This window comes from Eschrichtius robustus, chromosome 15 (genome assembly GCF_028021215.1).
Source record: "Eschrichtius robustus isolate mEscRob2 chromosome 15, mEscRob2.pri, whole genome shotgun sequence".
Lineage (NCBI taxonomy): Eukaryota > Metazoa > Chordata > Mammalia > Artiodactyla > Eschrichtiidae > Eschrichtius > Eschrichtius robustus.
In genome coordinates this window covers 20,249,914-20,268,506 of record NC_090838.1, presented here as the reverse complement: position 1 = coordinate 20,268,506, position 18,593 = coordinate 20,249,914, and the positions used below count along the sequence as shown (strand labels likewise).

At 39.5% G+C, this 18,593-nt stretch overlaps 1 protein-coding gene across 2 annotated transcripts in view; it reads left to right on the top strand.

Annotated features, from left to right (window-relative positions):
• Positions 1 to 17,861, top strand: part of ASXL2 (ASXL transcriptional regulator 2) — a 130,080-nt gene extending 112,219 nt beyond the window's left edge. The window contains exons 7-9 of one of the 2 annotated variants that reach the window (XM_068564026.1): positions 2,060 to 2,165; positions 4,447 to 5,164; positions 8,751 to 17,861. In XM_068564026.1, coding sequence (XP_068420127.1) covers positions 2,060 to 2,165; positions 4,447 to 5,164; positions 8,751 to 11,234 — 3,308 coding nt within the window. In that variant the 3' untranslated portion in view covers positions 11,235 to 17,861. The remainder of the gene's footprint in view (positions 1 to 2,059; positions 2,166 to 4,446; positions 5,165 to 8,750) is intronic. The other variant, XM_068564025.1, reaches the window with a different exon arrangement.
• The last annotated feature ends 732 nt before the right edge of the window (positions 17,862 to 18,593 follow it).

Below are 18,593 nucleotides of genomic sequence, written 5' to 3'. Positions count from 1 at the left end.
GGCCCTATTCCTAAAGATTCTGTTTCATTAATTCTAGCTTAATGCCTAGGAACTGGAATTTTAATAAGCAGAATATAGAATTAGAGTTATTTTATGGTGCTATGAATCATGGTTTGGTAAGCAGTGAGATAACTTCTTTCTTGCTGCCCAATCTCAATGAAACTAACAGTAAAAAGAATCTAAAAAACTAAGAACTTTTTAAAAAACTGCTTTGAGAAATGTTTCACGTACTGTAAAATTCACCCGTTTGCAGTGTACAGTTCAGTAGCAGCCAGAGCATTTTAATAAATACAGGTTATGATCAAGAATTGCTAACTGTGGTTACTGCTTTGCCAGGTTTCTAATTCTGATCTAACAGATTTACAGAGGGTATATTATAAAGCATAAAAAAGTGATTGATTGACTGCGTCTGCATAGCGTGTAGTATTGGTCACTATTAACAGTTCTTAACCCTGACTGCTCATTATAATCACTTGTGGTATTTTTTTAAAATACAGACATCCGGGCCCAAAAAACAATGATTTTGTTTTGCCTGTGCTTCAGTGGGTTTTTTTAATATCTGTACTTTTCACTGTAATTGTTGACTTTTCCCTTCCTGTTTTTCTTTTTAGGGCAAATTCTGTGTAGAAGGGATCTCTTACTGATTACTTTCAGCCTTTCTCTTTCTTGAAGATTTCCTTGAGCAGAGACCCCCTTTTTCTGAAAGAGTCAGAATCACATGAGCACTTTAAAACATACCTGTTACCAGTACTTTCTTTAAGAATAATTTGGATTTATGTTCCCTACTCCCCAACTTTTAAAAGTGGATATTATCAACAGTGATACCTTGATTATTATGTTACCTTTTTTTTGCATATGAGCAGTCACTGCTATACCTATAGTCATGCGATCATATTTCGTGAGCAGCAAAAACTTTGAACACTGTATACATGTGAACAGAATTCAGTACTATTTATTCCTCATTCTATCAAGCACAGTAGACACAACCAAAGAGCAGAAATTCAGAAGTTCTGGATTGGATTCTGACAGCCAGATCCCTCTTCTCCCACTCATATGCCTAGGATTGTGATATCCACTATCCTCTAACACTTTTCCTTTCCCTCTTCTTACCCTCAGGAGGTCTTAAACTTCAAATCTACCATTTCCACTTCTTATTCTCTAATGTCCTGGGTATTAGAGAATAAAAAAACAGCCTATCTGAGTCACAGGTTTGAAGATGGCCTACCAAGCACATTCATTGTTCTCTACTGATAGAGTGGGAAGAATTGAGGCGTGGTTGGTAGTTTTGAAAATAAATGGCATATTCAGAGCAGCCGTGTCTTTGGCATATTGAGTGTCTTGTTGCTAGGGCACTAGACTCATACAGTTTCTGGAACAATTAGAAAACTAACAACTCCAAAATAACTCCCTACTTTTTTTTTTTTTTTTTTTTTGGCCACACCGTGCGGCTTGTGGGATCTTAGTTCACCGACCAGGGATTGAACCCAGGCCCTCGGCAGTGAAAGCACAAAGTCCTAACCACTGGGCCACCAGGGAATTCCTACTCCCTACCTTTTTACTGGAACCTCAAATGTCTTTAAGCAGGGCCATAACTGTTCATTATGCAGTTAGAGCTAAAAGGTCTAAAGCACAGGTTGCCTTGGAGAAACAGAACTTTTTAATAATAAAGTGTCCAGCGGCATTATTTACTGAAAGCCTATGACCAGATGACTATTTTTCCAGTGGAAGAGAAATGACAGACTCAAGGTTTGTAAGAAATCTAGAGGGACTGTGATATTTGAAGCAGAGGTGAGGGTTGCTACAAGAAAGGCCCAGAGAAGTGGCCAGTTAACGTCAGCTGCGCACTGGCAACTACATGGAGTGGCGTGCAAGGGTTTTTATTTCACCTGACGGCTCCTAGGTAGTTCCCCTTACAGTGAGGAATTTGGGGGCATTTCTGTTACTTTCATGTGATAGTATTCTGACTCCTGCATGAGTCTGTCATGATTTACAAATAGTTGAAAGTAGCAAATAGCATATTTCTATTGAATATCTTTTTTTTCCCCCTTGGTACATACAGGTGAGTTTACACCTGAGATGCAGGTGAGAATTCGACAGGAGATTGAGAAGGAGAAAAAAGTAGAGCCTTGGAAAGAACAATTCTTTGAAAGCTACTATGGTCAGAGGTAAATATCAAGACAGGTTCTGTAAACCAGTGTTAATTCCTATACATACGTCATGTGGTGCTTCATCTTATTACCTTTCCAGAAAATCTAGTCTGCAATTTCCTTCATTTTTTTTCACTAGTTCTTTTTTACCAAGAAAAAATTTTTTTTCTTACGAATCTTAGGTACACAGAATTGGATTACTCATAATCCTTGACTCTTCTTTTTTTAATTTATTTGGCCGTGTCTAGTCTTAGTTGTGGTGCGTGGGTTCTTCGTGGTGGTGTACAGGCTCTTCCTTGTGGCACGCGGGCTTCTCTCTAGTTGTGGCGTGCGGGTTTTTCTCTCTCTAGTTGTGGCGCACGGGCTCGAGGGCGCATGGGCTCCAGAGCACGTGGACTCTCTCGTTGAGGCACTCAAGCTCATTAGTTATGGCGCATGGGCTTAGTTGCCCCACAGCATGTGGAATCTTAGTTCCCTGACCAGGGATCAAACCCGCGTCCCCTCCATTGTAAGGCAGATTCTTTACCACTGGACCACCAGGGAAGTCCCAATCCTTGACTCTTAACACATTACCATTGTAGATGGTGTGTTTTCTTTTTTTTAAAAAAAAAAAAAAAAAATTATTATCTTGAATTAGAGTCCTTACTTTGAATAGATTGGTTTTTCTTCCAATAACTTTATAATATATAAGAATACTGAAGTTCTATACATTTTTTTATTGTAGTCAGTTATCCCACAATAGGATAAATTATCCAGAATCACTAAGGAATCCTGTAATATGGACCATTGTATTCAACGTGTAATTAAACAGCCTTTCTTCTGTAGAAGGCACTGGAAGATATTCATAGCTGAATCAAGATACAGACCCTTTTCTCAAGGGGCTATAGTCTGAGTCAGTTTTTTTCCTAACAAAATCTTAATGGGGGGATTTCCCCGGTGTTCTAGTGGTTAGGACTCGGCGCTTTCACTGCTGTGGCCCAGGTTCAATCCCTGGTTAGGGAGCTAAGGTCCCACAAGCCATGCAGTGCAGCCAAAAAAAAAAAAATCTTAATGGGGACACTTAAATAGATGACAGTGGAGCTATTGTTTGAAATAGAATTGAACACCCAGAGTTTTAATTGTCTGTTAGTCTCCCTTCCTACCTGATGGCAGCCTTTAAGGATATTCCATAACCATAGCTTGAGAACGAATGGCTCTTTTCCTTATCTCCATGTAGTGTTCCTTGATCCCCTTCATGGTCATTTCAGAAGTGATTCTTAATGAGATGAAGAGCACTGTACACCAATTTTTCTACCTTCTTGGTATGAGCTTTGAGCTTTTCTACAGAAACGAGGGTGAATACATTTAGACCATTATTATAGGTAGCAGTTATTCCATAAATATTGTTCATTCCCTCCTTATAAGATGGAGCATTACAGCCATTCTTGGGTCTTTCTGTTTTTAGCTATTACTTTTTTGCCAGCTTTTTGGAAGGACTATATTTGATTACTGTCCAGATTTGTCCTTAGCCATTCCATCTCAGGGGTGCAGTACTGATTATTGAAGTCACCAAAGAGGGCTATCTTGTTTTTGCTTGTTGTAAGAGGAGTCTCTAGTGACCCCTACAGGGTAGCCTAGCTCTTAGCCAGGTCACACTGTGGAAGTCTCACTTGTTCTTCACTCCCAGGATAGCTCAGAGGCACTTGATCTCAGAATTTTAGAGCTATACCAAGTGAGTTCTCGTTTTCAACCTCTAGCGAATATTGGCAGCCAGCTCTCCTGCTGTCTCCTCAGGGTCCCTGAGATTTCTTGGGCCAGCCTTTCTGCAGGTGCTGCAGAGTAGAGCTGATCACAGTCCAAACCCACAGTCCCAGGGTACATGGGTCTTTGTCTTCTTTAACTGCTCTGTGGGTCGTCTGTGATCCATGCCTCTAGGCAATGTAGCCCCTTTGTAAGCAGAAGTAATAATAATAATTAACATTATATTGAGCTTTTATTATGTGCTAGGTGCTATTCTAAGTACTTCACATGCATTAATTTAGTTACTCATAATAGCAACACAATGTACAATTAAAGAAACTGAGATACAGAAGGCTAGTCACTTACTTATTACATGGATAGTAGGTATCAGAGCCAGGATTTGAATCCAGGCGCTCTGGCTCCAGACCCTTCACTAATAATAATAGTGAAGATAATATATGAAAATTACCTGCTAAGTGTCACAGGTTCTTCTAGACATTGTCATACACCGTTATCTCATAATATATTCAATAACATAGGCCATTTCTCAACTACAGTATTTCTTTCTTCCACCTTTTAGTTCTGGCCTGAGCCTTGAAGATTCAAAGAAATTGACAGCTTCACCCAACGATCCCAAAGTAAAGAAAACCCCAGCTGAGCAACCAAAATCCATGCTTCCTTCAGAGGCCTCTCCTGTCAGTATAGTCCCAGTAATTCCCCAGTTAGTGTCTAAAGAAGAAGTACTGCAACTGCCATCACCAGTCAGAAAAGAAGAGCATGAAAGCCAAGATAAGATGCAGCCAAACTCCAAATCCCCAGAGCCCCTACTTTCCTCAGCTACCAATACAAATGAGCTTAGCAGCGTTCCTCCCATCAAGTGCCCAAAGGATGAGGCTCTCTTGGAGCAAAAGCCAGTTGCCTCTGCTGAACAGGAGTCTGAGAAAGAGAATCATCTCACTACAACTTCAAATTATAACAAAAATGAAAGCCAAGAAGCTTTAGTTACATCCCTGAGCAAACCCAAGAGCCCTGGGGTAGAAACAACAGTAGTGAAGCCCATAGTAGAAGCAGGTCTACAGGAGACCACTATGAAAGAGCCTCCATCAACTCTGGCTGATCACAGCCCAGAAAGCCTCAAGAGGAAATCTTCTGTCACCCAAGAAGAGGCCCCTACAAACTGGGAGAAAAGACCACGTGTCACTGAGAATCGCCAGCACCAGCAGCCATTTCAAGTCTCCCCACAGCCCTTTCTCAGTAGAGGGGACAGGTTCCAGGTGCGGAAAGTACCACCTCTCAAGGTAAGAGAGCGGGAAGAATTGAAAAAGAAAGATGGTCTGAACACTAAGTTTTTGGTTGTACCTACTAAGTTTCAAATATTTGTGGTATTTCTTAATGCAGAAGCAGTTGTATATATTTGATATGCATGTAACTGTGGTCATATACGAGTAAAATTATTAAGAAACAGGCATTTCGAACTGCATCCTTATATGTATACATATAGCTGGTTCGCTTTGTTCTACAGCAGAAACTAAGACAACATTGTAAAGCGATTATATTCCAATAAAAAAAAAATCATAAAAAAAAGAACTGCGTCCTCACAGATCTTTATTGGGGTTTGAATACTTATTCAGGTATCTGAATATCTAATGCAGTCCACCTCCACCCACACCCCTGCTGGCTACTCTTGTATTTTAAGACAGTTATGGAAAGTATTTTGTCTCATGTGACAAAATAATAAGTATAATAATAAACAGGAGGAGGTCATTGATGTGATTAAGAGATCACATCTTTGTATCAAGAGCCATGATATGTAACACTTTATTGACTGGAGATGTATTACAGCCACAGGCATTAGTTTCTACAAAAATTCCCAGTCAGTAATGTGTCAATTATTGCTGCCATAGCTGATTTGATGTTCTGAGAGTCTGGAACTTACCTTTTAGTTCCAGCCTTTTAAAGGAAGTTTGTGTGGCTGCCATGAGTCACCGCTGGTCACTTGAGGGACCTTAGTAAGATGGAATAGCCTTGCTAAGCTCTACTGCTTAGGATATGGGATTAACTTGTGTCTTAGCCCTATATTGCTGCATATCAGATCTTTTAAATTTCTGTAGCAGTGTCACTGCCTTAGTGTGTGCTTGGGCTTGTGCCTAATATCAGTTTGCAGTTCATTCTTCATTTTATTAATAGTATTTATTGATTTAATACATTTTATTAATAGTATTTATTAACACTATTGTGTCTACTATGAACCCAGGCACTGGGTAGTATTCATTCACATTAGAATACAAGTAAAAAAAAAATAAGCCAAATAGAAATACTTTTTTCCCTTTTTTATTCAACTTAGACTAACCAAAGTCCTACCTGGAAATATCCCTTGGAAACACTCAAGTTACTAGTACTTGACCTGTTTCATGCACTGTGAGACTTATCTCTCTCATTTTGCATCATAATAGTATGATGTTCTTCATTACTTTTTAATTTTAAGATTTGTGATTTCAGCACTTAGGAATCTCTCCTTTTTTCTTTTTCTTTTTTTCTGATATTTTTCTACCATTAGCATACACTGTCATGCTTTGCTAGAGATTCTGAGTTTTATGATGATGACTTGTATTCTTCTTCTTATAAAAATATGAGAAACCTTTCTTTAATGCATGTCAATTAGAACTTATCTCTAAACCTGAGAGCTGAGTTGTAGTCTAGGTTTTACTTTATATAAATGACACTGGGTAAGAACCATCATTTCTATTTCCTCATCTTTCTGCTAATCCAAAGAGACTCTACACTGAAAACTTAAATCCATTGTGACCAAGTTAATGTTATTTAACTTTTTTCCTTTCTTTTACTTCTCCTTCCTCATTTCCCCAAAAACTTTCCACCAGAAGTTGCTTTAGTAACTCTCTTACCTTAGACCCTATCTCAAATCCCATTTTCTTAGACAAAGCTTAATGTAATTTATAACAGAACAAAATCTTTTAAACAAAACTTAAATAGAAAAACAAAATTTGAATTTTATTACAAATGTTATATATGTATATGTGTATAAAATTATATATGCACATATATCTATTTTATATATGCATATCTACAATATAAAATATATACATATATGTATAGAGAGAGATGGACAACTCAAACAGACATTATGTATTTTCCATTCAGTGTACAATCATAATAGAAAGAATCTAATTCCTTTGCTATACCAGGGTAGGGCTTCTCAATAAGTTAAATTGTTGAATTGTTATCAGTGCCTAGAAAGCTTGTGTGGTTTTTGTACTTAAAAAAAAAAAAAGTATAACATCTCATTTATTCTACATAAACAGGTAATAGGACTAGTTACATAAATAACTGAAAATTATCATTTTTAAGCATTAAAACTTTTTATTTTAACCACTCTTAAGGATTGTCCTTATTTAATCAACATGTTATTAATGATATTCAGTCATTATGATAGGTATCCTTTATTGTGCTGGATATGTTGTTATTCTCAAGATTATTCTAATGTAAGGTTGCTTGTTCCCTATATATGATTCCCCTTACACAACTGTGCTTTTTACTTTCTTGTTTTTAATTTTCTAGTTTTATCTGTTTTTCCCCCTATTAGTTGTCTCTTCTAGATGGTATTACCAAGGGGCAACAGTTGCTTCTTTCTTACTCTGGGCAGCTTCTAAAATACTGTGTGCAGTTGGATGTAAAGCAGATTTCAGCTTTCAGAGAGAGATTGAGTATATCTCATGATGAGAAATATGTGGGCTTTGTGACAGGTGTTACAGAATCCTACAGGTCTAACTTCTGAATGACAGAGAATTCTTCAGGACTGCTGACCTTTTTAGAAATGGGTATTGCAGATAATGAAAAATCTTTAGTGACTTTATTAGTCTCAATTTAAGGAGTTCCAGAAAGATGACATGCATTTTCTTAGAGCTCAGCGGCTTAATATGTTTTTAATTACATGTCCTAGAACATCTGTAACAGTTTTTTGCTCTTTTAAGTTCTGCCAACTCTTAGAAAGGCCCAGATACTGGTTCATTCTAATTAATTCCAGTAGCTTTCAAAGTATTGTTTTGAACAGGAGTCAGATTCCTTTCAGGTATAATATTTTATGATATGAAAAACAGTGGTTTCAAACCTAATGATGCATCAGAATCTCGTAAGAAGCTTTTTAGAAATGCATTTTTTCTCTAGGAGTTCTATTTGTAATTTTAGGGACAGGACTGAGAGGATGTATATTTTTTAAAAGCTCCACAAATAAGTATAATGCCAGCAGGGGGTGAGAATGACTTTGGTTAACATTACAGACATTATATACCTACCCCGTCATGTGGGTGGGCAGAGTGGATCACACACTGTCTTCCTTCCAGTGCAGTCTAGAAGCCTCTGTAATTTGAGATAATTCAGCCTATATGCTTAGCTGTGCAAGTGTGCGTGTGTAAAAGAGAAGAGAACAAGAATTTTCCTCTGGACCTCGGTAGTAAAGCCAAGAAGTGAAAGACAGTAATGGTGTGCTACTTCTTTATTTCTTCTGTTTCTGTCTTCTTGCTTTTACACACATTTTAAAATGTAGATACCATAGAAAGGTCTCTATCTTAAGTGATCAGCTATTGTGAGTAGTAGTGACATTAAGAGAGAGCTGTGTTGTAAGAAGAGGTTTGAGGCTTTGGGGTGGGAGTGGATGTCGAGGGAGGGGAGTCCTTGGCACCAGTAGAGGAGTTGAAAGGACCCTGGAGACAAACCTGTGTGGCTGTCCCCATGGTTTGGTCTCTTAGTCACAGGCTTCCCGTCCTTGTCATAGGGTTCACCCTACTCAGAATTTGTGTTAATGAAGTTTGATTGCTCTTATAAATGAAAACTAAGCTCTGTTGTTTTTTTCCCCCCTAATTCTTTCAGATCCCGGTCTCCAGAATCTCCCCCATGCCGTTTCCTACATCGCAGGTCTCTCCCAGGGCTCGTTTTCCAATCTCCATCACTAGTCCTAACAGAACAGGAGCCAGAACTCTCGCAGACATCAAAGCAAAAGCCCAGCTGGTCAAAGCACAGAGGGCAGCAGCTGCTGCTGCAGCCGCAGCTGCTGCAGCCGCCTCAGTTGGAGGGACCATTCCAGGACCTGGCCCAGGGGGTGGACAAGGTCCAGGAGAGGGGGCTGAAAGGAGAACTGCTAGAGGAGGGAGTCCAGACTCAAACAGAGTCAGTGAAACTGGAAAGGGCCCCACACTGGAACTGGCAGGAACTGGAAGCAGGGGAGGTGCGAGAGAGCTTTTACCCTGTGGTCCAGAGACTCAGCCCCAATCTGAGACCAAGACCCCAGGCCAGGCACAGTCTCACAGTGTCTCTGGAGCACAACTACAGCAAACCTCCTCAGTGCCTCCACCATCTGCCATCAGTGGAGCGTGCTCAAGTGTCCCATCACCAGCCCACGCTAACACACCCCCACCAGCTTTAGGGAAAGTAAGTAATGAAAAACTGAATCCCTCCAGGGCGGCAGCCACGGTGGCCTCTCTTAGCCACCCACAGGGGCCCAGTAATGGTAGGCAGGAGAAAGCACCTCCTACTCCAGCAGATCCTGCTCTAATCGCAGGTGCCTCACCTGTTCATTTTGCAGTCGATGGCACAGTTGAGCCCAAAGCAGGTTCTAGTAAGAATACACCAAACCCTCCAGCCTCGGCAGAGATAAGTGCTAGTGCTTCAGTGGATATGACTCCCTCCCCTTTAACATCTTTATTAACAACAGCCTCTTTAGAGAAGCTTCCTGTACCCCAGGTCGTTGTAACCATAGCACCTACGGGATCAGCTCCATCCTCGAGCACTTTGCCAGCAGCTTCTAGCCTTAAGACCCTGGGAGCTTCTTCAAGTATGAATGGACCCATTTCGAGGCCAAGCTCTAATATCCCTGCTAATAATCCTTTGGTAACTCAGCTGCTGCAAGGCAAAGATGTTCCCCTGGAGCAAATTCTGCCTAAACCTCTCACCAAAGTTGAAATGAAAACTGTTCCACTAACTACAAAAGAGGAAAAGGGGATGATGATAGGAGCACTCGCAGGTACCAGCGTAACAGAAAATAGCACCAGAGAGGAAGTTAATGAGAGACAGTCCCATCCAGCTACACAGCAACTGGGTAAAAGTTTGCAAAGTAAGCAGCTCCCCCAGGTTCCAAGACCCCTTCAGCTCTTTTCAGGTAAGGATCTAAGGGACGCTAGCATTGACACACACCAATACCAAGAAGGACTAAGTAAAGCAACCCAAGATCAGATCCTTCAGACACTCATCCAAAGGGTTCGGAGGCAGAATGTTCTCTCGTTTGTGCAGCCCTCCCAGTTCAACTTCACTCACTCAGGTTTCCAGTTAGAGGACATCTCCACAAGCCAGAGGTTTATGCTGGGTTTTGCTGGCAGAAGGACATCCAAGCCTGCAATGGCAGGTCACTACTTACTTAACATTTCCACCTATGGCCGGGGTTCAGAGAGCCTTAGGAGGACCCATTCTGTAAACCCCGAAGACCGATTTTGTCTAAGTAGCCCCACTGAGGCCTTGAAAATGGGATATACAGATTGTAAAAATGCAGCAGGAGATAGTAGCAGCGGTAAAGAAGATGATACTGATGAGGAAAGTACTGGTGATGAGCAAGAATCTGTCATGGTGAAGGAGGAGCCGCAGGCTTCCCAGAGTTCTGGCAAGTGTGAAGCAAGTTCAGGACCCCACAGTAGAGAAACCCTATCCACCAGTGACTGTTCAGCTAAAAAGAATGTGAAGGCAGAGACACCAGTGCCTGAGCAAACCACTTTAAGCAAGGAAAATTACCTGTTCACTAGAAGCCAAACATTTGATGAGAAGACCCTAGCCAGAGATTTTATTCAGGCAGCACAGAAGCAGATGGCTCATGCGGCAAGAGGTAAGACCGTGCGGAGCAGCCCTGAGCTTTTCAATTCTACTGCTCTTCCTCTACCTGCAGACAGTCCTACCCATCAGTCTCTACTCCTTCCACCGCTGCAAACCCCAAAGCTGTATGGAAGCCCCACACAGATTGGGCCAAGCTACAGAGGCATGATCAACGTCTCCACCTCATCGGACTTGGACCATAACTCCGCCGTAGCGGGGATGCCTGACTGTAGCCAGGTACCTAGCAATGTCGGGGATGTCATGTCCTTTTCAGTGACTGTCACGACCATCCCTGCTGGCCAAGCTATGAATCCCAGCAACCACGGCCAGACCATTCCTGTTCAGGCCTTTCCTGAAGAGAACAGCATAGAGGACACACCTTCGAAATGTTACTGCCGATTGAAAGCCATGATCATGTGCAAGGGGTGTGGAGCCTTCTGCCACGATGATTGCATTGGCCCCTCCAAACTGTGTGTCTCCTGCCTTGTCGTTCGGTAATGAGACTAGAAGGAGAACACACTGTAAAGGAGGCAGGAAGGGGGAAGGGTTGACAGATGTGGTTTTTGAGTTCTTTTGGAATCACAGAAATAAACTAGGTTTCAGTTGTCTTAAGAGACAAGTGTTACTTAATCAGGAATACAGAGTACAGATCTTACATTTTAGAGGAAAAGCACCTTGTATAGTAAGTCCAAGTCAAGCAAGACTTTGTGAATTTGTGACAAGTTTGCACTTAACAAAATCATGTAAATATGTCACATCTTGTTTTAACATTTTTCCAGGTGTTGAGGTAATAATGTATTACTTTGACTTCAGATTGATGTTCCACTTCATGTGACTTTGAAAAGTTTAATGCCATGCATGGTGAAAGGAAGCAATTTCCCTTCTGCCCTTTCTTAAGAGGCTAGGAAAAGAAAGGAGTGAGGGAATGGTCTGAAGAAATGACCATGTTGATTATGTCTTGACTGTCTGACTGCAGGCTTTACATAGGTTATTCAGCCTTCGCAGGAGTGGATTCAGGGTTTACACCGTCCCTTTACCTTAGATGGAACCTTCTCAAGTTCAAATTTTTGGTGATAAGGTATTAATTTCACAGGCAGTACTTCGGACTCTGAAAATTCTGACTTGGTTCTTGGCTTCCATGAACCAGTACTATTGCCAGGCGCTCTGCTTGCAGTTTGCGGATCCCTGCTGTTCCCTAATCCCACTCCCTTGCCCTGAAGCAGGGAGTGTGGTCCATGAAAAGTTTGCCTCACTGGGCCCCTTGGGTTACCATCACCTGTGCAGGGCAGTAATTCCAGCAATAATCTCCGAGGATTTAGTCATTCGTGGGAGCTTACAAACAAGTTTGAAATACTAGTATAAAATTAACAGAAAAGTGTTAGGGCGATTTGAACTATGTGTTTTGTTGGGTAAGCAGAGTAAAGGTGCAGAAACTGTTGAACTGAACATAAAGAGCTTTGGAAAACAATTTTAACACTAGAAACAAAGTAGCCCCTCTCATCCTCTTCTCTCCCAACCTGTTACCTAATGTTCTACAGTCAGCTGTTGCTACAGGTAGAAAAACTCATTAATACCACATTTGCCCATTCTGTTAAACCTGTTTTGACCTCCCGGGCATCTGAGGAATATGGGAGTAATCTTATATATTACTCTGAACATACACGTGTGTGTGCACACACACACACACACAGTAAAAGTCAGACATTTTTCCTGTTTTAGAAAACATGTCCCCTTTCTTGGACTACTCTCTACGCACTAGAAGTTTCTAACGTAAAGGGGGCTTTAGTGAATGACTTAGGGAACATCTAGAAAGGAAAATCAGCTGCAAATTTTTATTGTTTGTTTTTGTTTCCTTTTTGTTGAATCCTGTCTCTAGTGACTAAAGAATTTTTGAGTACATACATTTAGGTCATGGTTAAAGAACATTAAAATAAATCTACAGTTTACCAGAATTCGGTATTAAAAAGTTGGGGATTGTCAGTGTGCATCATTTGCATATTGATTTCAAATCTCCTAATTTCATGTATGTAAAGGACATATATTATTAGTGCAACCTAGTACAGTCATAGTTGTACTTAATATTCAGGATGTGATATATACAAAATGCAGAACAGTTTAAACTCGTTAACTAAGTCACATTCCAGATTAGGGGCAAGTAGGCAGTAGTAATCTTAGCTTTGCACCCATTCTGCTACCCACCCCTCCCTACCTCACCTCCTGCATTATACATACACTCTTTTAATACTTTCAAACCCCATAAGAAACTATTTACTTCTATTTTTTATTTTTTGTTTCTGAGTTTTTTGTGGCCCAAAGCAAATATAGGATTAATGTCTGTGTTCTAGTTTCAGCCAAGATAATTTGATGTCCTTCTAACTTCCCTTTTTCTTCCAGCACACACATAGCTAAGAGGTAAGAAATCTGTCAGGATCCAGGGATAAGGAGCAAGTTTTCCAACCAATAACCAGTAGGAGTCAGAAACCATGGTTCTGTTCCCAAACTTTCAGTGCCCTGGGTAATCCCAGGGGGTGTTAAAAAGACCTATTACCAGTTAAAACTCTCCATTCCCAGCTTCCTCACTCCCCACTTGAGTGGCAGGACTGAGGGGTGGTCTGCCTGCCGGAAGTGGTTGACTGTTTCAGAACCGACCCCACGGTGAGCACGAGTTAACCAATTTGGATTTTCAAAATGATTTTTCTTCTTCACACCTTTCCTATCATAGAAAGTCTCTCCTCCATGGTTCTCTTAATCTGAGGATGGACAGACTAACCAGGAAGGGAGGAAAGGCATCAGGGATTTTCAAGTCCATTTAGAGAGCAAACCATATCGTGCCTATTCATCTTGACCCAGGCTCTTGCAGGTTAGGTCCTAAGCATTACTATTCACCAGATTCTCTTTACAAATAATACCCAGCTAATAAAATATTCAATAAATCGTCAACTAGGTACACTGCCTCACTCTTGACTGAATGAGAGAATAGTTAAGATTCTCTTAGATTGGTAGAAAATTGAATGCAATCTATCAGTTGGTTTCAAAACGGTTTCACATAGAAGGTCATTCATCTTATGTGCTGACTGAGCTGAAAAGAAAAGAAAAATTACAATCTGGCCCTTTTGAAAATGAAGCAGTAGGAACAAGAAAACCTTTAAATTATTAGAATATGGTATTCCAGTACCTTTAAAGCAGTTTTTATCTTAGGTTTTCAGTTACTTTACCTTTCAATTCAGTCTGAAATGTTTCTAATAAGTGCTAAGCTTATTTTTATGGTATTAAGTTGCACTATTTCCAGTGACTAGTCAGGCATTATGCCTGATGCTTATGCCTCCAGGGTATGCTTCTCAAGCCTTCAGATAACCTTCCACTTCAGGTCACCTTGGGGAGGTGGCATTAACGATATATCATCTCAGTCTTACTTGCGAATGTTCTAAGTTGTCTAGTAGAGAAGACTCCCTAAATTTTAAAGAATTTTTATTAAAATTCTCCATCCTATTAAACAGAAAATGAAGCCAAAATAACCTGGAGTTGTTTGCCCTACGTAACCCCTGTGTTGAAGATACTGAAGCTGTCTGTGGTACCCCATGTAACATCTTTAAGAATAAGGTCTGGCAGATGGGAAATTTTTCTTGGGGCAGTGGAAGCATACTTATATGGGCTGGGAAGGCACACAGTGTAGATATTTTAGGAGTTAGCACAGATTTAAATAAATAGCCAAAGGAAGACGTCATTGCCTTCCAGGTGAAGGCATAAATTCGTACATTAATAATTGGACCGTTTACCATCCTAATTGCTCTTATTACCCTTCTTCACCTAAGAGTCCTTGAAGAACTCTTGGGTGAAATTATTTGTTATAATGAGGGGGTCTTCTCTGGTCATTACATCACTATTTGTTTCTAGAGCTCATTGTCAGTAAGCAGTACCAGGGTTGTTTTCTCTGTGACCTAGAGATTTCACAGCAAGGAGAGAAAAGTCTCCCCGTTGCATTACAACAATGTGCTAAGTAAAAAAACTTGGCGAAGGGTAGTTTGCAGCTCAATTTATAGAATAGTCCAAAGAGACTCCGAGAAACATGATGATAGGCAGGGATCTTTCCTACCGTGTTTCAATACCTACATAACCTATTGAAAGAGAACAATAGGTAAAACAGTTCCTAAAGTTGGAAGTAAGACCTTCATAGATTCTTGGTTACTTATTTTTTTTAATGCTTTACATTTGATACAACTATTAAAGATCAATTTTAAAAATAGCTTTCCAGTAATATATTTTAAGTAATATATATTTTAATATCTATGTAAAAAGTGACAGTGGGAGACTTTGAATTTCTCATATAAGGTATGTTTAATGTAGGGCCTCACTGTTAAGGCACAAATTATTTCAAAGGAAGTTACTCTAAAGACACTCAGATTATTTCCAAAAAAATGCAATAAGGGGAAGAGTCTTGGAGTTTATTTTTTATTTTAATAGAAAATTGACTTATTTACCACAAGCTATTTTTTTTTCCTTCTGGCTAAAAGGTTTGTACAGACTGGTTTGGTAAATGCTAAACTTTTGTGTCTTTTGCCTTTTTAAAGGAATTGTTAACATTGGAATTGAGGGTATGTACAGAGAAGTTGGTGTCAACACCATTTAAAAAGTCATATTTTTTCACAAATATAGAAAAATCATTTTACATAAGAATTTTAAGTATTTGCAATAAATATATGTATATAGATTGTATGTATTCATATATTCTTATTTTTCATTTTATTATTAAGTAAAAGATAATTAAAGTGGAAATAAAAACCTTGGAGTTTTCGGTGCATCTTGAGGTCTGACATACATGTGAAAGTGGTGTGGGTAAGGGCCCTCAGTTGTTGCCTTATACTACTATTGGAAGATTACCAACAGATTGCATAGAAAATAGTAAAATGAGGAATTTGGTGATAAATCAGGGTAGCGTATTTCTTTCAAAACTCTAGTAAAAATATTAAATTCTCCTAATATGTCTGTCTCTGTGCTTTCACCCTTGAACTGTTCTCTCTCCTAACCACCTAATGTTACCGGGAAAGTAAAAACAAAACACAGTGCATTGTTTTTTAATGTGCCCATTGTTTGCCTCTAAGACAAAGAATGGCAAGAAACTATCTCGGGGTGGTGGGGGCGGGAATAGGTTTTCCTTTCTCCACAGTGGTTAATAATTCATTAGCAAACATTCACTTCCACCACCTTCCAGGCTGTAGGGTTTATGTGAAGAAATAATATCGTGAAGACAATAGAAAACTTTTTTTCTGTTTCCCTTCTTTGAGAAGTGAGTTTTGTAGCCAGTTTTATGTCCTTCCCAATTGCTCTGGAGATAGAAGGGCTAAGAGAACTTGAATGTTGATCTCCCTGATGTCAGGAAGGGTGTTTATGGAAATGAGGACTGAGCCAAACATTAGGAGAGGTTAACCATACCTAGAGATAATCGAGTCCTGCTGTCCAAGAGGAGTCATTTTGTGATTGTAAATATTTAGTTTTAGGATATGATTGAGGAAGCAAAAGGATACCTAGATAGTCTTTGGGAATAAAGGCGTATAGTCTGTTCTTTAAAAATGAATAATATATAGCTTTATTGGTGACCTGAAAGGAAATAAGGTCAGAGTTTGAAGAATATCTTAATGACCCATGAAACACTTTTAATTGTAGTTCACTAGTTCTCCCCATAATTCCTCAATTGTGGTTATTTTAACTGATAAAAACAGCAATTTTTGGAAATTAGTAAGGATACTTAAGAAGAATGCTTCCCCCACCCCCACCCCCACCCCCACCCCCACCCCCACCCCGTAAGGCCACGCTCTGTGGCATGCAGGATCTTAGTTCCCCATCCAGGAATAGAACCCATGCCCCCTGCATTGGGAGCACAGAGTCCTAACCACTGCACCACCAGGGAAGTCCCAAGAATGTTCTTTAAAAGACAGCCTTATTATTTTTCAAAAATTGAAAATTCAAACATAGGGCTGCCCAAAACATTGAAAATAGTTTAGATGTCTAAGAGAACAGCGCTAAATCTTTGCTGAAAATACACTATTTCTAAAGGAAAAATTTTAAGTCTCAGGGAACATCTGCATCCTCGTAATTCCTATATATGGTAGATACGAATGAAGGTGAAATATTTAAATGTGTGTGAACCAGTTCATGATGACTGTTTACAAAGATCACCCCCCCCCAATTTCTAATATGTACTTACTGTTTTTTATTCCTACCTCATAGGAAGTAAAATTCATAGTCAGGTAATGACATAGGACCCTAAGTTATAGTTGGACTGCAGTTAATCAAGAAAGAGCAGTACATCATGACACAGCTTCAACTTGGATCCCCAGCTTTCCTTTATTTACATCACAGAGTCTTAGAAACCTGTGTTCATTGCTTTTAACGCTAGTTGACCAAGAGTGGTCTTCACAAATCAAATTTCGCATGTTTCTAGTTCTTGTACATAAACCATGTTATTCACTAATTCAAATACCTTTTGAACATCTATGTGCTAAGCACTGTGCTACGGTTCTGGTTAAGCAAAGGTAAAGAAAAGCAGTCATGTAAGTTGTAAAAGGTCTTCCTAAAAGTAGTAACCATACAGCACATGTCTAGTTCACAGCTCAAGGAGTAATGCATGCTACGTTATTTCCCAAGACGTGTTGGAAGTTTAAGAGTAAATGAACTATGAAATAGAAGCATTTGAGGCACTTGGCAAAACATGAAGAAAGAAAAGAAAGGCATTGCCCCTACGTGAAATTACAGTGTGGAATTGAGGAGCCAGGTTGATAAAATTTACCTTTTTTTGACAACTGTCACTGGAAGATCTAGAGATTAATAAGAATTTCAGGGAATCTCTTGGTAATACCTAAATTGAGAAAATCAGGCCGAAAGCAATCCCATTCAATGAATACTGTTCAGTATGTCAGTAAAGATGCTTCATCTTAGGTTCAGCTAACCCTTTCAAATAACAATTTGGTAAATAATGCAGCTTTCCTGTCAAACCCAAAATAAGCTAAAGGGAATAAAAAAACATAACCTTGATTTTCATCTTATAGACTGGTGAGAAGGAAGCGTATTCATTTAAAATTGTTAGAGATATTTCATCCCCTTTTTCCCTCCATGATGGATAAAATTACTGTTCTTTTTATTCTAATATTGTAGAATTGACTTTTTTTTTTTTTTTTCCTTTCTACTTCTAAGTCACAGAACTTGAATTAAAAGAGGCTTCAGCCGGACACTACCCCTTATAAAGTGGCCTAAATCCTAATTCTTTAAGACTTTCTGGTAGAAAGGTTTTAAAAGGATAAATGAATATATTTTGTCAGTGCTTATTATTGAACTTTCCTTACCTGGGTTACTGGATTTGCAACTTGAATTCTGTATTCCAAAATATCCATGTTCACCTTTTAGTCAAAAAGTTATGAGGTGTAACCATGTAATACAGTCTCAACTCTGTCCAGGAACTAGGAGGGCAGATATCCTGTATTTTCCTTATACTTAGTGACATTAAATAGAAAATTGGGTTTCTTTCATAGGGCCTGTATAAACTAAGGAATCTCTATACCTCTGTGTATCTTTCAGTCTTAACCTAAAAAGGGAATCCCTACAAAGATTTCCTTATAACAAAAAGGACAGACTAAACCTGGAAGAGAGAGATGATCAGCTGTGGAGATGGGCTGTGACTAGATAGTGGGTTGTCCTGAAGAATAACTGCAAACTCAACTTTCCTGGTTCTTCAAGCTCAAAAGAAACTAAAGGGAATTTTTAAAATCCTGCCTTTCATCTTGACTGCAAAACCTATCGAGTGCCTAGGAGAGAAGAAAGGTAAACCCAAGACTGGATTTAAGATAGATTTAAGTAAACTTGGAA